At 38.1% G+C, this 22687-nt stretch overlaps 1 protein-coding gene across 1 annotated transcript; it reads left to right on the top strand.

Moving 5' to 3' along the window:
- Positions 1–16: 16 nt before the first annotated feature.
- Positions 17–19960, top strand: LOC111340458 (THO complex subunit 1). Its single transcript, XM_088739777.1, has 25 exons — positions 17–85; positions 162–235; positions 777–837; positions 1284–1350; positions 2364–2482; positions 3883–3931; positions 4706–4801; positions 5723–5796; positions 5930–5991; positions 7217–7325; positions 8464–8558; positions 9086–9137; positions 9242–9283; positions 9482–9540; positions 9990–10056; positions 10212–10262; positions 11296–11366; positions 13114–13146; positions 14265–14333; positions 16015–16080; positions 17049–17132; positions 17348–17379; positions 18194–18309; positions 19140–19173; positions 19814–19960. Exons 1-25 carry the CDS (start codon positions 35–37, stop codon positions 19843–19845), a joined length of 1665 nt encoding a protein of 554 aa, XP_088595903.1. The 5' UTR covers positions 17–34; the 3' UTR covers positions 19846–19960.
- The last annotated feature ends 2727 nt before the right edge of the window (positions 19961–22687 follow it).

Here is a 22687-nt window from a genome sequence, read left to right as displayed (position 1 = left end):
CTGGGATGAGCGTTTCGTTCACCTGAAAACCAAAATGGCGGACAGCGGTGGACTAGATTTTGAAGCAGTTAGGGAAAGATTAAAGGTACGCTTCTCTCGTTGTGTTCAAGGAACAAGCCCAGTAGAAAAAATGTGAAAACGATTTTGGTTCTTCTTTGCAGTCTTGTGTCAACAAAGCCAAGGATGAAAGTGACGAAGCGGAATTAGTTGCTGCTTTCCAAAGTGCAGCTGGAAGGTAAGTATATGAGAGTTACATGTTACTTATATTTTAAACCTTTGAAAACTCACCTTCGTTTTGCATGAAGCCGCTAGTTCTGAACGTTTGCACTGTTTTGTCTTTTGGCTATGGTCAGTCAGTAAAATACAAGAAAGTGACTGCGTAAAGAAGTTTTTAGTGACAATGATGTTGATACTACAGTACCCGCGCTTAAAAGTAAGTGAACATTCTCAACTCAAAACTTGATCCTTGATTTCCGAAACCATTGAAAATCGAGGCTCAAGTATCGGTTATCAAGAATCGAGGATCGAGGATCAAGTTTCGAGAGAATATCAACTTACTTTCGACCGGTACTGCAATGTCGCGGTACATAAACAGTAATAATATTATAATTTTATGCTGAGTTTATGATAATGACAATGACTGTAGATCTGCCTTGAAGCTCAACTGAGCTTGTAGAGATCTTCTATCCCTAGATTATGAGCTAGACTTGAAATCCTGGAAAGTAGTAAACTACTCATGCAATGTATTTTGGTTGGTGATTTTTCTATTGTTTTAGTGAACAAGAGAAAAAACTGGTGGTTGATCAAGTTTTCAGAGATCTTGTCAAAGATTCAGTGGTGAGTCTACTTAAGTATAGTTTTGAGCAGCAGAGATTACCCAGTGCATATCAAATTGTCATTGTGATAAGCTTAATATCCTCTTCAGTACACATATTTACCTAGCAAGATCATAGCAGATCAAGTAGTAGTACAATAGATCTGGGAGGAACATACATGTTTGTCAAGAAGGGTCTCCTGCCAGAAAATTTTGCAGGCTGGGAAAGAAGTGATCACTGGCTGGATTTTGGCCTGCCATTACTTGGTATAATGACGATAAATGGTCTTAAGTTAATATATACAGTTGTTTGCGAAAGATTGGGAACAAAGTTTTGTTACCAAATCTCTCTTATAACCAGATCAGTTGTAATCTTTACCATCAGAGTTCATTTTGTAAGCTACATTCTTGAGCATAGGAACCAAAGTGTCAGAGAAATATGATAAGAACTGTAGTCTATGTTTTTTAGCTTAAGGGAGGAGATATGGAAAGATGTGAACTCTTGATCAAATTAGTTATCAAGTCAGCCCTTCAAGGTGAGTTTTAAAGCAAATCAAATCGTGAATAGGCTGAGGCTAGTGGTTTTGTTTGCATTACAAGGTTTTCAGGGCTCGACACTAATGGTAGCCCAATAGCCACAGACTAGTAGAAATTCAGTTTTGGTCAATGGTTTTCAATGTCCACTGGCCAGTTTGGCTTGTAAACAGACTGAAAATTGTGGTACCAATTAAACATCTAAGATGTCACTAGCCACTTGGCTAGTAAATTGAAAAGTTAGCGTCGAGCCCTGGTTTTGGGTGGCAGAGTTGTGAAAACGAGAGGTGAAGCCACAAGAGGTTGGGATGGAATAATTGTTTGCCCAATTTTGTTTCTAAAATATCCCAGGCTTTGTGGCTCAATTCTCCAAAGTACTCACTGTCTGTTTAAAATTAACCAGCTTCATACAGGTTGAAATATTGACAATAAATGATATGTAGCATCCTCCTTGAGGCTTTGAGCAGCAGTACAATTGCAAAAAAGGAGTGGACAAGCCACGAGAGGTTTCAGATTGACCAGTAGAAGTCCTTTGACTTCAAGACTGTGTCTCTCAAGACCTGAAATTTAAAGAATCTGGACCTCTGTATGAAAGAGATAAAAAAAAATAATTAATTAATTTTTTGAAAGACCAAGAAGAATGCAAAATCATGATGATGATGTTAATTATTCTATTTCTTCTAAACCCTTTACACCTCAGCATCAGTATACATATTCTCCATACTGTTCTCTATGCATTTCCTAAGATGCTGACAAGGAGAATTTGTTTAACAATCAAGAGCTTCTGTAGTTGGTGATCATTTCCTATATTCTCGTGACCTTAATGCGTCATTCAGGGGTGATATTGTAAGGAGAAATTAGATGCTTGTCACTCTTATGGGTTTATGGGTTTAACACTGAAACAAGTAAAAGAGATTGTTACAATTTATTTTTCAGTTGTTATTATTAATAATTATTACTAATTTTGTATCAGTTACACATATGTTTGAAGTAATTCTTTGTCGATTTACTCTAGGATACTGTTCCCTCAACTTAGTTTTCATTGTATTGAGTGACGTTTTTGACTGCATCACTCTGGAGAATTGTGATCCACTTTTCTCATTTGTAGAAGAAAAGGTTTCTACTTGGACCATGGTAAGCCAAGACTTTCAAGTTATTGATTAAATGAATAACAATTAAATTTATTTGAATTTTATTCTGAACATGTAATTAAGAAGAACATGTTAATTTTTTTGTTTCCTCAGTTAGTACTGAAGCCTGACTTCTTTTATCAGAATCTTGTAGAAATATTATTTTCCAATTTGTAACTATAGATGGAATTTTGCTATCATGATTGTGTTATTTGGATAAGCTGAGTCCTACATGAACTCTTATTGGTTAGTCACTTAAGATCTATTGGAAAACAGATGCATAGATGAATAGTCCATTTTACAGTTGTGTGCTTGGTTTCCAGGCCTTTGAACAGGAAGAAGGCAATGGGTGACCTTGTTATGATACAGATGTTGCTGCTTTTCCAATGTAAATTACTTTAGATACAATGAATATATGAAGTTCATATATTTTGAACTGCGGTATTAGATACGTATGATGCATGATCCTCGCAGTAGATAGCGCTATTTATGCAATAGCGAAAATCAGACCTGAAAAAAATCAGGCCTGTATGGGATTCGAACCACTGACCTAGTAGAGCGCTGCACTAGTATCGCAGAGGTCAGTGGTTTGAATCCCGTACAGGCCTGATTTTTTTCAGGTCTGATTTTCGCTATTGCATAAATAGCGCTATCTACTGCAAAGGATCGTGCATCATACGTATTTAATACCGCTGTTCAAAATATATGAACTTCATATATACATGGTATATGATTTATCGTCACGGGTTTATTACGAATCAACTTAACGGCCTGCTCCCAGTTGGCTTATTAGCTCAATTGGTAGAGCGCTGCACTAGTATCGCAGAGGTCAGTGGTTCGAATCCCGTACAGGCCTGATTTTTTTCAGGTCTGATTTTCGCTATTGCATAAATAGCGCTATCTACTGCAAAGGATCGAGCATCATACGTATGTAAATTACTATGTTACCATGCTAACCAGATACTGGTCTCTATCACAACAATGTTACCTTCAGCCTCACACTAAATGATAGGCTTGGAAACTAAGTATACAACTGTGAAATGACCTGCACATATCAGTCACTATTAGCAACAGTGCTTTTTTATTGCAATAAAAAAAAATTCATGTGGTTGTATCTGGTCAGTAGTATATCATAGAAGAGGTCAAAATGTGGTAAGAACTACGTTGTAAAATGACACTCGGCTGCTCCTTATGTGCCATTTTCTTGTACCTACTGTGTTTTGATGTCATCTCTGATCTATTAAACAGCATCATGGAATCTCTTTGTTATAAACTGTGAATGGCATCCATTTCAATATTTACATGTATTGAGTACTGTGCGTTCATCTCCTGCTTTTACCTGCCCTTCACTAAGATTCATTTAAAAAATTTTTCTAGCTTAATCTTATTTCAATTGGATTTCAGCCATTATTCTTTTCTGCTGGAAAGAACCTTCTCCTTAGGATGTGTAACGGTGAGTTTTTCAGTCTCCATAGCAGTATTCTACTACCCTTAGGGTATTTATTTGATTAAGCGTGTGCTCACCCTATTGGTAGGAAAAGCTGATAAGCACCCGCAGCTTATCATCCACAGCAGTGCTCAGTCTCTCCAAGATGACTTTATAAAGAACCTTTCCTGGCACTAATAGGAGTATTATTCCTCTACGGTTCCGGCAATCACACCGGTTGCCTTTCTTGGATCAACTGATAATCCACAAATTGACCTTAATTTTCTTTATCTTTATCACCTGCCTGCTTGATATTGTTGTTTTGAACTTGTATTAGATCTCAACAGCTTGGGAAATATGTGGAATTTATTTCTGCACTCCTTCTTTCTAGAAGCATATATAGAGTCAAACTGATCACTTTCAGACACTGTGCCACAATGTCCCTGAACTGATTCAAACAGCAAAATACGTTTTAGTTGTACTTACAATTCTGTATTCCTTTCCCAAAGTAAATTTTGTTTTCATGTTACGATTCTTGCTCTGTTCATACTTAGAGACTATTAACGAGATAGCGTCCCGTCTCAAGTTTCGAAGTGTATTATCTCTTTTATAGAAATATGCCCCTAGGGACGTTACAACCAGACAGGGACTAAAAATAATTCTGTGCAAAACAATTGTATTGTAATTTGATAATTTAAAGGAAAATTCTGTCTAGGTCACTCGTGGGAGTTTATTAAGTGTTGACATATATCAGAAAGCCTTTCCATGACCGAAACCACATTTAATGATGAACTTTTTCAGACTTGCTGCGTCGGTTATCAACTTCCCAGAACACAGTATTTTGTGGAAGAATTCAATTGTTCCTAGCAAGGCTGTTTCCTCTTTCTGAAAAATCAGGTGAGCTAGAAATTATTTCTGTGTGGAAATTTTTTTTTAGTATCCTCTGTGATCTATGAAGGAAAAATGGTACATGTAAAAAAGGCTCTATCTGTTCTGCACTTTAAAAAAGAGGTACTTTCAAATGAGAAGGGCATATTAATGTGTCTCATTGTGCTTGAATGGTTTTGCTCCTTGAAAATCATGAAAAGTCATGGAAAATCAGCAGGCTTTCCATGAGTGCAAGCAATATAGTTATAAAATTAAAAAATTGACCACAAAAAAATAAGATTAAATTTCAGTAGAAATAAGCATTAGCTTGTGTTGCAAGATCCACGATTGCAGAAATTTTTGTTTACACTGCATTTGTGCATGGCTTTGTAGAAATTAGGGTGCCATTTAGAATTAACCAATCAGACGAGTACACTTGCTTAACTTAGGTCATGGAAATTTTTTAAAAGTCAAAAAAAAAAACAAAAAAAACATGGAAAGTCATGGGATGTTTACAGCTCAAAAGTGTGCAAACCCTGAAATTTGTTTTCAAAGTCGTAATGCAATTTTATTTTGCAAACATTTTCAAAACTACATTACGAGCCATCTACCAGGGTGAGATCAACCATAAATTAAGTTTGTAGATATGATGTCCATACTATCTGAAGGTGAGGATTCGAAGCTTTCTTCATTTTCAATGTACACGTTAGTTTACAGGGGTGTTTGTGAGATGAAGCAACCAAAGCAAAACTACTTTCTCAAAACTCCACAAGTGATTTCTTTGAACTTCTTTTCAAGAACATTAATTTTTTGTTTCAAGTTTGAGTTTTCCAACTAGAGATGTGGTTTGTCTTACAAGTGCAGCTTATCTGCCAGTGTTTACAGTTACTGTTAGTAACATCTCAGAAAGTGATGTTGAAGTCTTTTATTTTTGCTCTCTTTCCTCTTCAGGTCTGAATTTAATGAGTCAGTTTAATTATGAAAATGTCACAACATATACAAAACAAACAACAGCTGAATTGAAGGTAATTCTGATGTAACTGATAACATTAAACAATTTAAGCCGGCTAATTAGGTTGGTTATGAGTGATACATTTTGGTGTCGTAAGGCAATGTACTGCACATCACAGCTGCTTTTGAATATAACTATAATTATAGGACAAAGCCATTGGAAGTGAAATGGAAGTAGATGGCAGAGAGGCCGGGGAATTAACAACAAGGTATTAAATAAGTAGTAAATTTGACAATTTTCAAAAAATATCATCTACTTTAACCTTTACACTCAAAAATCAGTTGGCATATTTTCCATACTGTTCTATAGACATTTTTTAAGGAGCTGAAAAGAAGATATTTTTTTTAAAAATCAAGAGCTTCATTAGTTGATGATCATTTCCTTCATTGGGGAAAGATGTTTTTCGTCTTGTCACAAGGGAGGGTCAAAGAAAAAATTCCAATTGTCCATGAAGAATTGAACCTTGGACCTTCAGATTTTGCACTCCATTGTGAGCAAGGTCCATCAGTAAATGCATAAAATTAATGACATGCTTCCTGCATACTACCAGGATTGGCAATGTTGATAGCATAATGTTTTGTAAATAGAATAAGAAATGTCGCAATAATAGCAAGTATGATAGATATTGTAAGAAATATACAACTTTTTTGAAAGACATGTTTCGGCATGCATATGCCATCTTCAGTCAGTGATTAACTGGGTGTGAACAATTATATAGTATACAAGTAGATAAATAAATTATTTACAAAATGATGTAATACAAAAGTGGCTACTAATTACGTGACACCAAAACATCAAGGTGTAAACTAAAATGCTAGAAAAGTGTTATAATGCTGTAATTGTTTGTTAAGTTCAGGTTTTATCTTATTTATATAAAAAGCTTCTTTGAGTTTTAAATCAACTGAGTTGTTAGCAGAATCCAGAATACTAAAACAAGCAAGGGGAGTATTTGTTCTTACAAGAAGGAGATGTGTTGAAATGCTTAAAAATATGGGAGTTTTTATCACTTTCCGTGTGCTCCTTTATCCTAGTAGAAAAGTGGCGAGTACTTTCGCCAATATAATGGGAATTACATCCCGCACAAGAAAATTGGTAAACTACCATGGATTTTAGAGCATCAGGAGTACGATCTTTAACACTAAACATGTTTTCAATTTTAAAAGGAGTGAAAACTAGTTTGATAATTAGAATAAGAAAGATGGTAAGTTTTGAGCTTGGTAAATGTCTCTATTTCTTTACCAAGCTCAAAACTAACCATCTTTCTTATTCTATTTACAAAATATGATGCTATCAGCATTGCCGATCCTAGCAGCAATTACATTTCCTTTATTCCTGCACTGACCTTAATTAAAGTGTGGTTCAGGGGTGATTTTGCTAGTCACCCCTAGGAGTTCAAGGGTGGAGATTATTTACAATTTGATTTTATTCTGCAGTACTGTCCCAATAGACTTCAACCTGTACAAGAAATTTTGGGCGTTACAAGATTATTTCCGTAATCCCACTCAGTGTTATACTACTTTGGCCTGGAAAACATTTACACAGGTGTGTAAACTCTGTTTTAGAATTAATCCTTTACGTCCTTTGTCCTTGTGACCTCATTGTTTTATTCAGGGGTGATACAGAAAGGAGAAATTAATGGTTATTGTTACACGAAGGGGTTCAGGGGTTAACCTTTTACTCCCTAACATCAGCATGCATATTCTCCATACTGTAATCCATATAATTTATTTCCTAAGGTGCTGACAAGGAGAATTTGTTTAACAATCAACTGAGAGTTGCTTCTTCAGTTGGTGATCCTTTCCTTTATTCTCGTAACTATAATATGTGATTCAGGGGTGATTTTTTTAAGGAGAAATTAGATGTTAGTCACTCTTAAAGGTTAAATAGTTAATAGATACATGTATTTTTTATAGAGTTTTTACTTAAAAGGTCTTTTATTTTACATATACTTTACACATACTAATTTTGTTCTTTGTCTAAGTATTCATTTACGGTTGTGACTTAAATGGATACTCCAAAGTCAGGTTTCCGAGTAAGGACTGAAACCATTATTGCCTTTTACTTCATTATTTACCAAAAAATAAATTATTCAGTTCCAGTCCTTACTTGGAAACCTGATTTTGGAGTATCCATTTAAGTCACAACCATTCATTTATTGCATGGTGAACTAGTGTTCATGTGCCAAAGATTTACATATTAAGTAAGAAGAAAACCCTCAGCACTTTATTTCCAATTTATAGAAAACTAAAAGGGTTTCTGATTGATAAACAACTAATTGCATATCTCAGGATTTATATATAAGAATCATTATTGATTATTAGTATAATTTCAGAGCTGAGGAAAGAGTTTCCAGCGATCTGATTGGTCGAGCGGTTCCTTATATGACGCTATATAAATCGCTCCACGCGGTTTATATAAAATGTCAAAATAAAAGGTTAATAAATGTTACTAAAATGTTATGATTTTAGAAATTTCTCAGTTATTCAGCTCTGAAATTATACTAAAACAATTATTCGCCTCAGGTTCGGTGAATATTGACGAATAATCCCCTCGACTTCGTCTCGGGGATTATTCGACGATATTCACCTCACCTTCGGCGAATAATTGTTAAGTATAAAAATCAAGCTATCGGTTTTTAGGTGAAAACTTTTTAATTGCATCACTATTTTTACTCCTCTAGTATACAAAAGAAGTTCTAAATGTGTTTAGAAGTGTCAAGTTAGAACATGTTACATGGAAAAAGAAAGCCAAGGAATTTAAGGATCTCCAAGGGAGGTATAGTATTTGTATCGTAGAGGAGCTGACTACATGTAACCTAGCCTGCTTTGGTCGCCATAATGGGCTTCACTCGTCCCAGATCTTCCAGCCGTCCAATATGGTGACCAAATGTATTCGCTACGCTGAATCTCGCGCATACCAAGTAGGCTTCATGTAACCTGTTCACTAGACGAAATGTTTTGCACAGGAGGCATGTTCTAGTAGTGGTTTAGAATGGTGTTCATAAAAAAATACGCTTTTAAATATGATGAGGGTCCAGTGCTTGAAACATCAGCTGTTCAAACTTGTTATTTATGGTAATTTTCCTGGCTAAATTGTCTGTCAACTTACAGTGGCCTTATTTGGGAAAATCCTGATATTCTGTTTTACTTTCAATTTATCAAATGAACGTTGCTCTATAAAACTTTATTTAGTTTCGTCTACGACGAGCCTGTCAGTTGATGTAATATTCGAACGTACAATGTAAGCATGTTTCATGAACGTGACTGTAAGAACGTGTCAATTTTTTTTTTTTTTTTTACCAGTGACAGCAAGGATCTGGCTCGCTATTTTGCCAAGTTTCTTACGAACGAGAAGGTAATTGACAATTGAATTAATTGCGAGTGTCTGCCTATGATCTTTGTAATGCTGTAAACGAATATCTAACATTTTTTTTTCATCTTTTTGCCGTGCGAATAAAGCTCCTTGATCTTCAACTAAGTGACAGTAACTTCAGGAGAACTGTAAGTAAATCATTGTACACTCTATGCAACGTTGAAAATTTCGTAGAGGCTTCTTCTAGAAAGAGCTGCCAGAGGCTCCTTTTGTTTTACTTCTACTTTTCTCGAAGATGGTTATTTATCAACACTATATGTCATTTGATTGCTTATACGTCAAATCCGATTTAGCCATACACAGTAACCTTTCTTTCTCTCTTTCAGATCCTTGTACAAATGTTGATAATATATCAGTACCTTGCTGGTAATGTTAAGTTCAAAAGGTGATTTATTTCTCTGAATTTCTCATTAGCACTTGTTTTCCCTCATTTATTTTCTACTTTCGTAGCAAAGGCCTTCATATCTTTTTTTTTTTTTCAAGTTAGTTTTGGATGAGTTTCACCAGGAGACATGCAGTTTTTCCGTGCCTACAATTTACAATAATTATAAATTAAAATATATTACGGTGATGCGTTTGTCTACTGAGTTCAAATAAATTTTTTTTGCAGACAACGTTAAATATGGACAATGAATCTATTTGGTAATGGTCCAAAAAATCAAAACAAAACAAATCACTGCGTCGAATGACAATTCAGTTTCAATCACAATGTGACCTGAAAGTAGCGGACAAAAACAACCATTCCGTTTGTTATTCCCATCAGTTACAAACTCAAAAGAGGTTTGATTTATTTCTGAATTATTTCTGGTTCTTTTCTTGTGTTTCATAACTCAGCACAAACCAGGTACTAAGCGAGTCTCAATCCACATGGATTAAGGATGCAACATCTCAAGTATATGAAGTAAGGCTTCTTTTCTTGGCATCTTATTTAGGAATGTTACCAACTTAGTTAAATTACTAAAAAGTTAAAGTATTAAAAAGTTAAAGTGGCTCTGAACTGTATGAAAACTTTTTAAAAAATTTTGCCGTAATATGAATTTGTTGTGCTTATTGCAGTTGTTGAGGGAAACACCACCAGATGGCGATAATTTTGCCAAGACTGTTGAGGTATGTGTTATATTACATGTGGATGTAGTTGTGCAACCGAAACATTTTCTGATGAGTTACTATCATTTTTGATTTTCGAGGTTAAGAACCTTGGAAAGTGATCGAAGAGTTGCCTTTAAATTATGAGGCGGTTAGATTTACGTGATTTTACAATTTAGGTGAGAGAGTTAAGTCACCGGGTCGCAATTTTTGAAGGCCGTTTTGTGACCCAAAAACGTGAACAATAAGAAGCTTGCAAGAAATAAAAATGGGGGGGGGGGGTTTCTAAGGAAACTGCGATGCTGCTTCGGTGAGGGGGGGGGGAGTTTCTAAAGAAATTGTGATGCTGCTTCGGTGGGGGGGGGAGTATAACAGAATAGTTCGGTTTTATCATCAGAGTTGATAATGTAACTTGGCCGTTTCGAGCGCTAACCCTTGAAGCTCGAAACATCAGCTATAGAACCTTACAAGAAATTTTTTGATTAAGAAAAAAGAAACAACGGACCGAAATCAAATCAAGAGGGAACAAAGATAACTGAGAATGATTAGCACGAATTACAAATGAAAAACTTGGAAACTTAAGTTTAAATTTTGACCTAAGTGTGTGGTTCTAGATTTCTACAAACCTGAGCATCATCGTGTAAGTAACAAAATTATTGCGCCAATCAGAGCGGAGGAAGATATCAACCAATTAGAACTCAAAATAAAAACAAGAAAATTGCTCAAAGCGCGGGAAATAGTGAGTGGAAGTGTCGCGACCGGTTTTAGTTTTGAATTTGATTGGTTAAGAGTGTGGCGCGAGCTCTCTACGCCAATCAGAGAGCAAAGTGAAGGAAAACCTAAGAAATCTAGGATTACTTTCGACGCTCAATTGAAAATTGCTCGAATAATATGTTGAATTAATGAACATTGTCTTCGTAATATGGCAAAGCATTTTCAGATGTAGGATCTCGTTTCCCGTTGCAAAATCGGCTAGTTTTTGGGTTAGAGATATCGTTTCAGAAGCATCCAGTAAACCACGTATAAATTCTAAACATTTTTTTTTTAAACACAGCACATCCTCGAAAGAGAAGAAAACTGGATATCATGGAAGAATGAAGGATGTCCGAGTTTCATTAAAGACAGGTAGTTTTTAAATATATCTTATTAACCAAGCGCGAGGGCCGAACTTGGAGAATATCGGCCCGAGGTCTTGACAGTACGGACAGAGCGCAGCGAGGTCCGTACAAAAAAGACCGAAGGCCGATATATTTCCAGTACGGTCCCGAGCAAGCTTGGTTTAGAAGAGATTTATTATACGAATGAAGTTCAAAGGGACACAAGTGCGGTATCTTTCGGGACCCTTCGGGACAGTGCCCGGTCCAATACTGAGAGAATGTTGACCGGCAATAGAGCATTTTGATTGGTTGATTTTAGTAATGGGCCCTCTGACTGCCCGAGTCGTGTAATAATAGGTATATCATGCCGAAAGTGACTACCATGTGTCAGTCAAGAATGACTTAATTTTCGTCATAAAAAAAGGTTACAAACTGTTTCGGACGACTTCTCTCTTTGGACGTATCGAAATTGAGCAACCACAGATCACAATTTAAGTTAGAAATATGCGAATGGCTGGGGGTTACTGTTTCTTACAGCGCCGCACCTTAACTTCGGCATAACGTGTGCAAGGAGCGTTGAGTTCCTGACGGAAACTTAAATAATTTGCCGTCTGGGTTTCCCTTTTCAGACTGCGCAAAATTTGGTGATTTCACGTTGTTGTTGTTGTTGTTCTGCCGAGGACGGTTAAGAAATGTGCAAAGTTTAAAACAAAAACAAAAAGCACACGTAATGAGCTATTTTTGTGCCCATTAGATCGTCAAGGCAAAACTAAAAAATCGGTCTGCACAAACTAGACTTGCGACACTCGACTGACAGACAACTCCTTATTTGATTACAAAGCAACCATTAGGTCAACTTGGTAACCGAGTCCCTGCTCACCATTTATGCACTTTGCGTAACACAGAGAAACCAAAGTATGGGGATAGATACTTTACTGTATTGTGGGGGAGAGGGATGGAAAGAAGTATATAAGCTAGCGAAGCAATGGAGCAAGAAAGTTTTGCGATACCAGTAGTTTCAATAACTTTTTACCAAAATTTCAATATTTTCCATAATAACACGAGAGATCCAGCTCGCAGGCTATACAGATGGCGATAGAACGTTGTTAACCGTTTTTTTTAAACCCCTGGATAATACCCTTGCAAATCTGGAGCCCCCCTCATGACCTTGCTGGGAATACTGCATTGACTTACCTTTCCCCACCTTAAATAACCACGAGTCCCTTTTAAAATCATCAAAAAAAAAAAAAAAAAAAAAATCACAAAGAATAATCGTAGGTGGTTTGTTCTAGCAAATGCTGAAAAATTTTCTTATATGAACGTGTACTTAACAAATGGTGAATGCCATAGCGTGTACTATTGAGTTATGGATGCACGCGGGAGGTTGCTAAGCACGAAAGAAGTGTAAGAGTCGCACGAGGCGATAGCCGAGTGCGACTCTAGCTTCTTGAGTGTTTAGCAAACCTCCCAAGTGCATCCATAACTCAATACTGCACGCTATGGCGTTCACCATTTGTTTTATAACATAACATAACATTGATACATTGTAACAAGAATTCCCTTTTATTTAACAAATCTTACGTGATCACAAAAAAACAAGCGCGCGCGGAAAAATAGTCTAAGCATTTGCTCACGTCAGCGGCATGCATCCATGGGCAAATAATAGATGCGGAATTAACCAATCAGAGCGCACGCTTTGCTCTAGTTATGTTATAAATGTATTTGGGAATATTTTTCGTGTGATATATCTGACTTTGTTTGTAATTTATATCCAGAAGCCAAGATGAAGTGACACCCAAACCCACAAGGTGAAACTCAACTTCTTCTACGCAATTGAGTTAATTTTTTTGGCTTAAGCCGTAAACACATGAAATCTTTGTGATAAATAGTTTCCATATTGCTGTGCGTCTGTTTAACGAATAGATTCCATGTTTCCATGCGCCTGCTCAGTAATAGATCGCATATGACGTCAAAATGTTTTAAGAAAAAAAAATGGCACTCGAGGCGCCTAGCTGAATTGCACACGGACTTGACCGATTCTTGCTCATGATTATTGGAGGACAGACAGTGATGACGTCATCATTAACAAAAGTTTGCTTTGTTATCATAGAAAACAAATGAACTCCGTGTTGCCGTGGGTCTCTACAATAATGGATCATAGAAGACACCAAAATGGGGTTAGACAGGGCTCCCGCGTTCCTTGAAAGTCCTTGAATTTAATTTTTTGTTTTCAAGGACTTGAAAACCCTTGAATTTAGACTCGGGTTCTTGAAAATTTCTGAAAAGCCCTTGAAAGTTTCTGAAAAGCCCTTGAAAGTTTCTGAAAAGCCCTGGAAAATTTCTGAAAAGCCCTTGAAAATTTCTGAAAAGCCCTTGAAAATTTCTGAAAAGCCCTTGCAAATTTCTGAAAAGCCCTTGAAAATAAGTGGGGATGAATCAAAGTCGCAGTTTTCTTTTGTTTTCAGTGTTGAAAGTGCAAGTTTTTAGAATAAATCGCGAAAACGAGTTTTCCTTTCAAATTCCTTTTGCGATTATGATGTCTGGCACGTGATTTTTAAATATTTTGTACCAGATTGGTGCATTCAAAATAACCTTGGTTACCAAGCACGTGATCACTCTGATGCGCATGCTTGAAGTCACGCTCGTTGGACTTTTCGGCCGGTCCCGCACTCACGCTCGTGTCATTGAAAGGTCCTTGAATTTGAGAACCAAGCTCCTTGAAAATGGCCTAAAAAGTCATCGAAAGTCCTTGAATTGGGTTCCTGATAAAGGGCAAGAACCCTGGTTAGAACATATATGCTGCGTCTCGTGTGCCACTTTTGTTCGTACCACATTTTAACGCCATGTGCGACCTCTTGTAGAACAGACGCACAGCAACCTGGACTCTTTTTGTGAACCACACAATGTTTCTATGATTTCTTAACAGAAAGCGTAAAGTCAGTCTAGGGGAGGAGATGGCCTCAGGTTGGAAGTCCAAAAAAGTGCTCATGGGAAGGTATATTACTGGTTGTGATAGGATTATCTTTTAACATTTTGACCCCCAACAGTGACTAGCGTCTAATTTCTCCTTAATAATAATAATACTAATAATAATAGTAATAATTATTATAATAATGACCTTTATTAGCATACTTCCACATAGTGGCTCTTCGCTACTAAAATAAAAACTAACTATATACATAATACTTACAATAAATCAAAATTGATAAAATAGTGAATAATAAAATCTATACTAGATTATCCATTGCATGTCAGTATGTGTCTCTTAAGATTTATACAAAAAAGTGCATGGTCACTGCAATTCCTTAGCTCCGCAGGAAGCTTATTAAAAGCTTCTGCAGCTTGATCTTGTAGAGTGTTCCTCTCAATTTTGTTGGCAAGTTCTAATTTTGGTGCAGCTAATGACCTAAGACTATATCTATTTACGACGTGTTGCTTGAGTTCTAGTGGAAAGTCCTCATTGTATAATGACTTGTGCGCTAGCTTAGCTATATTAAATTCTAAACGCTCTTTGATTGTGAGCCAATGTACCCCCCCCCCCATCAAAGATGAAGGTCACGAGAATATAAGAAATGATCACCAACCAAAGAAGCTCTTGATTGCAAAACAAATTCTCCTTGTCAACACCTCAGGAAACGTAGAGAGAACAGTACGGAGAATATGCATACTGATGTTAGGGTGTGAAGGTTCAAACGAGAATTATGCCATACAAGTAAATTTTATTTTTGTTTTTTAAAAGAATGTAAAAGAAATTACTACTTTGCACGTGGTGAGATACCATTTGTATAGGTAATCGCATGATTTCGAGTGCAATTTGGAATAACTAAGCACGAGTAAATTTTTTCAAAGACTAACAAAATTGCATGAGCCCGTAGGGCGAGTGCAATTTTTGGTCTTTGAAAAAATTTACAAGCGTTTATTTATTCCAAATTGCACGAAAAAAATAATGCGATTATTTATTAATAATATACATGAAAAAATACGAGGTAGCTTATCGTAATTATGGAGAAGAAAAGCGCGCGCATCACGTGCAAAAATAATTTATTCAAACCCTGCAAGTGACATTGACCTTGACATTGACATTAACCAATCATTCTGACCAATCAGAATGTCTGGTTTGATACTTTCTTTGCACTTAATTAACCCTCTTCTGCACTGAATTAACTCTCTTCTGCACTGAATTACCTGAGTATTGTGCGGAAGGTCGAGGGTTCGAGCCCCGGCCGGACCAACACTCAGGGTCTTAAAAATAATTGAGAAGAATTTGCTACCTTTCTATAACATCAAGAAATGGTTAGATATTCTAGTCTTCTCGGATAGGGACGAATAAATGGAGGTCCCGTCTCCTGCAGGGTTGGGGTAGGAGACGTTAATTTCCCACACACGAGATTACTGTGTGATGGATGTCCTCCCCTGGGGTGGGATGGGTGGGATATAGGGCGCACTTAATAAGGAGCCTCGCTCTGTTGTGCGACCCTCACCACACTCTGGTGAAAGTGAGTAAATCAGAGTAATTTTTTCATGTATATTATTAGGCAAGTAACCGTTAGACTGTCCACTGATATATCGATCTAGAAATACGTCGGCAAAATACCTTCGCCGAGTATCGGTCGACTATCAAAAGAAGGAAACGGTGCAAACTCAGTACTCCTCATATTTGTTTTTCCTTGTTGCAGCAATGAGTTGACTCGTCTTTGGAATTTATGCCCTGACAATTTGGAAGCTTGCAAAGCCGATAACAGGTAACTGAGCATGTACAACTTCGAGCAGAATATATATTGTCCTCTCTACATTGACTAACACTTGAGATAAAATTATAGATTAGTGTTAAACCTCATGCAGACCTCTTGTAGACCTCATGCAGACCTCCAGTAGACCTCTTGCAGACCTCTTGGAGCCCTCTTGCAGACCCCTTGTAGACCTCTTGCAGACCCCTTTCAGACCTCCTGTAGACCTCTTGCAGACCTCCTGTAGACCCTGCAGACCTCCTGTAGACCTCTTGCAGACCTCTTGGAACCCCCTTGCAGACCTCTTGGAGCCCCCTTGCAGACCTCCTGTAGACCTCTTGGAGCCCCCTTGCAGACCTCCTGTAGACCTCTTGCAGACCTCTTGGAGCCCCCTTGCAGACCTCCTGTAGATCTCTTGCAGACCTCCTGTAGACCTCTTGCAGACTTCTTGGAGCCCCCTTGCAGACCCCTTGTAGACCTCTTGCAGACCTCTTGGAGCCCCCTTGCAGACCCCTAGTAGACCTCTTGCAGACCCCTTGCAGACCTCCTGTAGACCTCTTGCAGACCTCCTGTAGACCCCTTGCAGACCTCCTGTAGACCTCTTGGAGCCCCCTTGCAGAACTCCTGTAGATCTCTTGCAGACCTCCTGTAGACCTCTTGCAGACTTCTTGGAGCCCCCTTGCAGACCTCCTATAGACCCCTAGCAAACCTCTTGCAAACCTCGTGCAAACCTCTTGCAAACCTCCTGCAAACCTCTAGCAGACCTAGCAAACCTCTTGCAAACCTCTTGCAGACCTCTCGCTTTGTTCATACTTTCCCGCAGTCGACGAGACGCTACCGCCGAAGCGCTAATTATAAGCTTCTCGCAGGATAGGCATATCCTAGCATATTTTCGAGCTTAACGAGGCATTTGTTTTGTTTTAAATATTTGTCCTGTTGGATAGTTCTCATCATTTGAGTCGATTTTTCCTTTTTAATTTCAGAGTTTTTCTCCCAACCCTTGAGGAATATTTTTCTGAGGCCATAGAACAAGCTGATCCAGCCGCTATGGTGGAAGAAGAGTACAAGTATGGATGTCTTCTGAAATGTTCATTCAGATGTGTTTTCTCTGTATTTCGTTCAGATAGTCATTTTAACTTCTAATTTGGAGATTGTCAAACTCATCAAGGGGTCATATTGAGAAATATTGTAAGAATTGTCATTGTATCTTGGACTGTTGTTTGGCAATGAAGTAAGGCTGTGTCCACACTCTCGATAGAAAGTTCATTTTTTTCTCTCGCAGGGTTACGAAGAACAGTAACTTTGGTTGGCGAGGTAGGTTTCATACCATCGCATTCTTAATCCGCGAGCTCTCGTGTCTACGCTGCCCCGTTAATGAGAACATCCGGTCAGAGCAATTTTCAATCGAGTGTCGAAAGTACCCGGGATTGCTTTAATTTGGCTTTACTTTGCTGTGTGATTGGTCCAGAAAACTCGCGCCATCCTTTCAACCAATGAGATGCAAAAGCAAAAACATTCGCGAATTGGTCGCCCGGGTTTTCCCGCGCTTTTGGCTGTTGGGTTGTTTTAGCTTTGAGTTCTCATTGGCTCTTAAAGGTATTTCCTCTCTTCTGATTAGCTGTTGTGATTACTTTGGTTTTCGTTTTGGTTTTACGACACGACAAAGTTATGTTACGACGATTTGTTCGTTTATATCGTTCAAGGTATCCCATAATCTCTCCTCCCTTAACTTTTCCCTTTCCCTCCCGGGATCCCCTAAGTAATTCTCCTTTCTGTCTGCCATATTATATTTAAGAACTATTCACCGAAGTGGAGGTGTTTAAGAGGTTATTTACCCGAGCCGCGAAGCGGCGAGGTAAATATCCACCGCTAACCACTGACACCGAGGTGAATAGTTGTTTTAGTATATACCAAAACAGCGAGATAATATACACCACCAAAAATTAATTTGAGTGATTTCTTCGCTTGTCACGGATGCAAACCGGGACGCCATACTTTCCCGAGTTGCTCGGAGGTAAATAGCAAAGGATATTCGGAGTTTGACTAGCCAATCAGAGCGCGCCTTAACGCTATCCTTTGTTTTAGTATATACTAATAAGATATATCGTCAATTACGTTCCACTTGCAGCATTGCGTCTTCTAGCTCGTAGAAGCCATCACTTTTTCCAGCCAAGCACCAACCCATTCAAAACACTTCCAGACTACCTTGAAAGTGTTGTACAACAACTGGCGCAAGAATTACCGGTAAGACGTCTGTCTTCCGTTTTTACTGCTATTTGAACTCGGTTTTTTTCTTGGCTTGTCATATGAAAGTTGTAAGTCGTGTTTGCTATTCTTAAAGTGCACCTAAACCCAATTTTTTTTTTCGCTTAACGAAATAAGCTTAATTTTTTGAGTATTTCTGCGGAAAAATTTTTTTACTTGCTCAAATCTTCAATTTTCTGTGCCCAGTCAAAATACGGAAAATCGGCCGCCATCTTGCCCCACGACCGAGTTTAAAGAGGAATGGCTCTAGCGGGTAATGTGACGTCAAATCGAGAACGCGAAAGTCTGCATTTCACACATTTTCACTTGTTAGGGAAGGTTGTAGTCGATATTGTCCGAAAATATGCCGACTAAGTGTGTTATAGAAGGATATAGCAACGTGCGAAATTTGCAAGAGGGTATCGCGCTTCATACATTCTTCATGCAACACACCTAGTCGGCATATTTCGGACAATATCGACGACAATCTTCCCAAACAAGTGAAAATGTGTGTGATGCAGACTTTCGTGTTCTCGATTTGACGTCACATTACCCGCTGGAGCCATTCCTCTTTAAACTCGGTCGTGGGGCAAGATGGCGGCCGATTTTCCGTATTTTGACTGGGCATAGAAAATTAAAGATTTGAGCAAATTAAAACATTTTTGCACAGAAATACTCCAAAAAATAAGCGTATTTCGTTAAGCGAAAAAAAATTTTTGGGTTTAGGTGCACTTTAAAAAGTTTCGCCGACACAATTTTGTCTGGTAAATCACTCACAAGAAATAAAATCAAATCTTTGCTTCCTTTCTGGACTCTTTAATTATTTGCAGAGCTTGAAGAATGAGGAGGGCATTGTGGAAAATGGTGAGTGTCCTATTATACTTAACAAGAACATTATTTTGTTTTTCTTTTTATGTGAAATGTAGATGGAAGCCTTTCTGTTGCGACATAGTCACTGTAAATATGATCTCCAATTATTCTTTTTTTTTTTTTTGCAAATGCGTCCACATTTAAAGAGTTAGTGTTTTAACAAGAGAATGGACAAAATCACCCAACAGGACACCAGTGGTTTTTGTTTTTGTTTTCATTTTACGTCAGCAATAATAACAATAATCACATCTGTGGATCTTATTGAAATTGAGAGGTCATCTAAAGCTGTTCTGATGCTCAGTGAAAAGGGACACCCAACGCTCCCCTGTCTTTTAATAGCCCATTTCCGAATTACCTTTGGCCTCATTTTCAAAACGAGTCCTGGTGCTCATCCTTTCATATGATTAGAAGTTTTCATTCACATGCAAATTAAACTCATTTTCACAAGAATGGCTGAGCACCAGGCCTCGTTTTGAAAAAGAGGCCAAGGGTAATTCGGAAATGGGCTATTGGCATAGCAAACCAGATGTATATTGAAGAATGGGGTACTCTTCTCCACTAAGTCGTTTATGGAAACCCAGAGAACTGCAAGATGTGTCTGTATTCGCTCGTTAACGGATTGAATTCGTTACAGGAACCTCGGACTCAGCCGTGCCTATTACGTGATGGCGCCAAAAGCAAGTCACTGGCATGTGTGAAGTGAAGACAGCTTCACATCCGCAGGATATTTTATCCATTTACTTCTTTCAAAATTGTAATTAAAGCTATTTAGGAAAACAGACTACAGTTTCAGTAATTTGACTTTACTGTTTTCGTCGAAATATCCTGCACTAATTTCGACGTGAGGAAAACGCAGTGTAATCCTGGGTGCCCTGTGTTACTGGATGTGAGAGTGATGGTGAGCTTCCAGGTCTAACCCTCAATTCTTCCTTCCCAGAGTCCGACCGGTTTTTAATCGTCCACATTTTTGCTTGTGTCCTTGGACCGAGTTCTTGGCACGGTTTTGCGTCGTCGGCGTTCATGTCTTTTTTTTTTTTACGCTTTATATAACGTTTTAGTATAATTTCAGAGCTGAGCAAAGAGTTTCCAGTAATCTGATTGGTCGAGCGGTTCCTTATATGACGCTATATAAACCGCTCCGCGCGGTTTATATAAAATGTTAAACTAAAATGTTAATAAATGTTACTAAAATGTTATGATTTTAGAGATTTCTCTTTTGTTCAGCTCTGAAATTATACTAAAACAATTATTCGCCTCAGGTTCGTTGAATATTGTCGAATAATCCCCTCGACTTCGTCTCGGGGATTATTCGACGATATTCACCTCGCCTCCGGCGAATAATTGTTAAATATATGTGTAAGGTTTCAAAGATGGAGAGAGGAACTTTTCTAGTAAAATATGCCTGTCGGGAAACGAGCGGTATCTTTAAGTGGGTCTTTCACCTGTAAGACAGATAATATAAAATTGGCTCCTCCAATCAGAAACATTCTTACACCTGATTTATATCCCATGTCACAACTTAGGATCGTATTTCATCAATAGCATTTAATATGCTTGTTTAGAGGCTAGTCATCATTTATTTCCCGGTGGGGGCGGGGATGGAGGATTTTGGAAGAGAACGGAGGGGGATCTGTCGTCGCTAACAGAATATAAAGGGGGGGGCTATTTTAAATTGACTGCCAATTAAATGCTTTTGAGTGGGGAATCATTAGAATATTACAGTCTTATGGGGAGACCGGGTCAATTTTATCGTGACACAATCTAAAAATCTTCCATTGCCGGCGCGTTTGGCACGTTGGAAGACATGGTTCGCAAACTGATCGACCTCGACCTAAAACGTGTGAACCCCTACAGATGGTCAAAGTCTTGTGCGTCATTCAAGATGCACAAACCCCCTAGGGATCCTTGCAATATTTCAGTTGGTTTGTCACACATTCCTCCCAATAATATTTGCGTTTAGCGGCTATTCGAGATCAATGAAGGCGCGTGATTTCCGCTCAGATCGAAGAGAAACCGGAACTCAAATAGATCAAATAGGAAAAACCAAAAACTGCATCGGATATCAAATCCGAAAACCCGTTAACATTTTTCGCGAAAACCGAAAACCAAATGCTTAAAAATGGAAAATCCGCAAGCCGCAATGAATAGCAAAACCGAATAACCGACATTTTTTAGCACAAAAACCGAAAAACCAGTCTTAAAAATAGCCAAAACCGAAAATCTCAATGCCCCCCTCCGTGCATAACTCTTTTTGGTAATAAACGATCATCTTGCCATCTAATTTTACTTTCACGTATTTGGATCAGATTCAATTAATTTTATGACGGTAAATTTTGTCAATGTGACTTGAAAGTTCCGTCGTTAATTCGATAATGTCTAAGATTTTCCCTTAATTTGAATCAGATGCGTGACTCGTCAATCGCATCATATTTGCCGTAGAGTGGACGCTGCCTTTTAAGACTGTAAGGAAACAATGTCTGTTTATTGCGGAAATATTAGTCAGCTGTGATTCTGAGAACTTTTCGTTTCATACTCTGCGTTTTAATTTAGCATTCTTAAATCCTTTGAAACTGGAACGGGTAATTTAACGTGCCGCAAAGTTTTTTCGAGTCATTCTTCTATTCGACAGTTATTTATTTTTTATTAACCTAAAAACTGTTCTGAACCGTCAATCGCAGTATTCTCCAGTTTTCCCTAGAGGCGGCATTTCTGATGGCTTTAATCTTATCGTGCAATCTACCGAAGAAACGGCAGTAATTTTAATTTTTAATCACTTGAAATGTCTTAGAAAGACCGCCCCGGACATGGCTAACTCGGTATTTCAGTCATTAGTAAGTTGTTTTTCCCGCAATTGCTCGATTTAATTATACTTGACTTAAGGGCCAGCCATACACTGCACGTCTCGAATTGTTTGCGTTTAAATCGAGTGTAGAGTTTTATTTTCGGTTTGAATTAGTCAAGTTAGAGCGGTGAACCTGTACCTACATCTGTGTTGAACTGAGTTGCCGACAAAAGGATTGCATGATCACCTTAAGAGCTGAGCAAAACCAAACCACGATTTTCATTGTTTGCATCTGTTATCCACGAAACTCGCAGTGTTATTCTTCACTGAAGAACTCTGATGTGTCCAATATCGGCGATGTCTTTGCTGCTAAGTGAGCGTGGCTTGAAACTATCCGTGATTCGTGATCCGTGATAAAAGCGTGATAAGCGTACCCTCTACGTGATGAACTTTGGAGTTTGGGGAATAGCTTTGGCGTCCTTCTTATTTTTGGCACCAGGTTTTATCTTTGTAAATGTTGGATTTCGCTGCTCAAAGCTGTTTACAGCGAAGGAAGAAATCTTGTCGAAGTCATACTGTATGAAAGTAGATGAAGAATTTTCTTACGTTTTGATAGGTGGGGGCTTTATCTTCCTGTGTTTCTCTCTGGCTACTATGGTTTTCACGGTAATTGTGTATTTGAACTCGAGGCATTCGAAAAACATTGAAAACGAGACAGGCTCGACT

Source organism: Stylophora pistillata, chromosome 11, assembly GCF_964205215.1.
Source record: "Stylophora pistillata chromosome 11, jaStyPist1.2, whole genome shotgun sequence".
NCBI lineage: Eukaryota > Metazoa > Cnidaria > Anthozoa > Scleractinia > Pocilloporidae > Stylophora > Stylophora pistillata.
Note: the sequence above shows the minus strand (reverse complement) of the source record. Positions and strands in the feature narration are given on the sequence as shown.

Excerpts from the sequence above, each read along its gene's own strand:
- LOC111340458 (XM_088739777.1), top strand. The coding sequence starts at position 35 with ATGGCGGACAGCGGTGGACTAGATTTTGAAGCAGTTAGGGAAAGATTA. Across the intron at positions 838-1,283 it reads ATCTTGTCAAAGATTCAGTG|CTTAAGGGAGGAGATATGGA; the intron begins GTGAGTCTACTT and ends TATGTTTTTTAG. Across the intron at positions 5,797-5,929 it reads AAACAACAGCTGAATTGAAG|GACAAAGCCATTGGAAGTGA; the intron begins GTAATTCTGATG and ends CTATAATTATAG.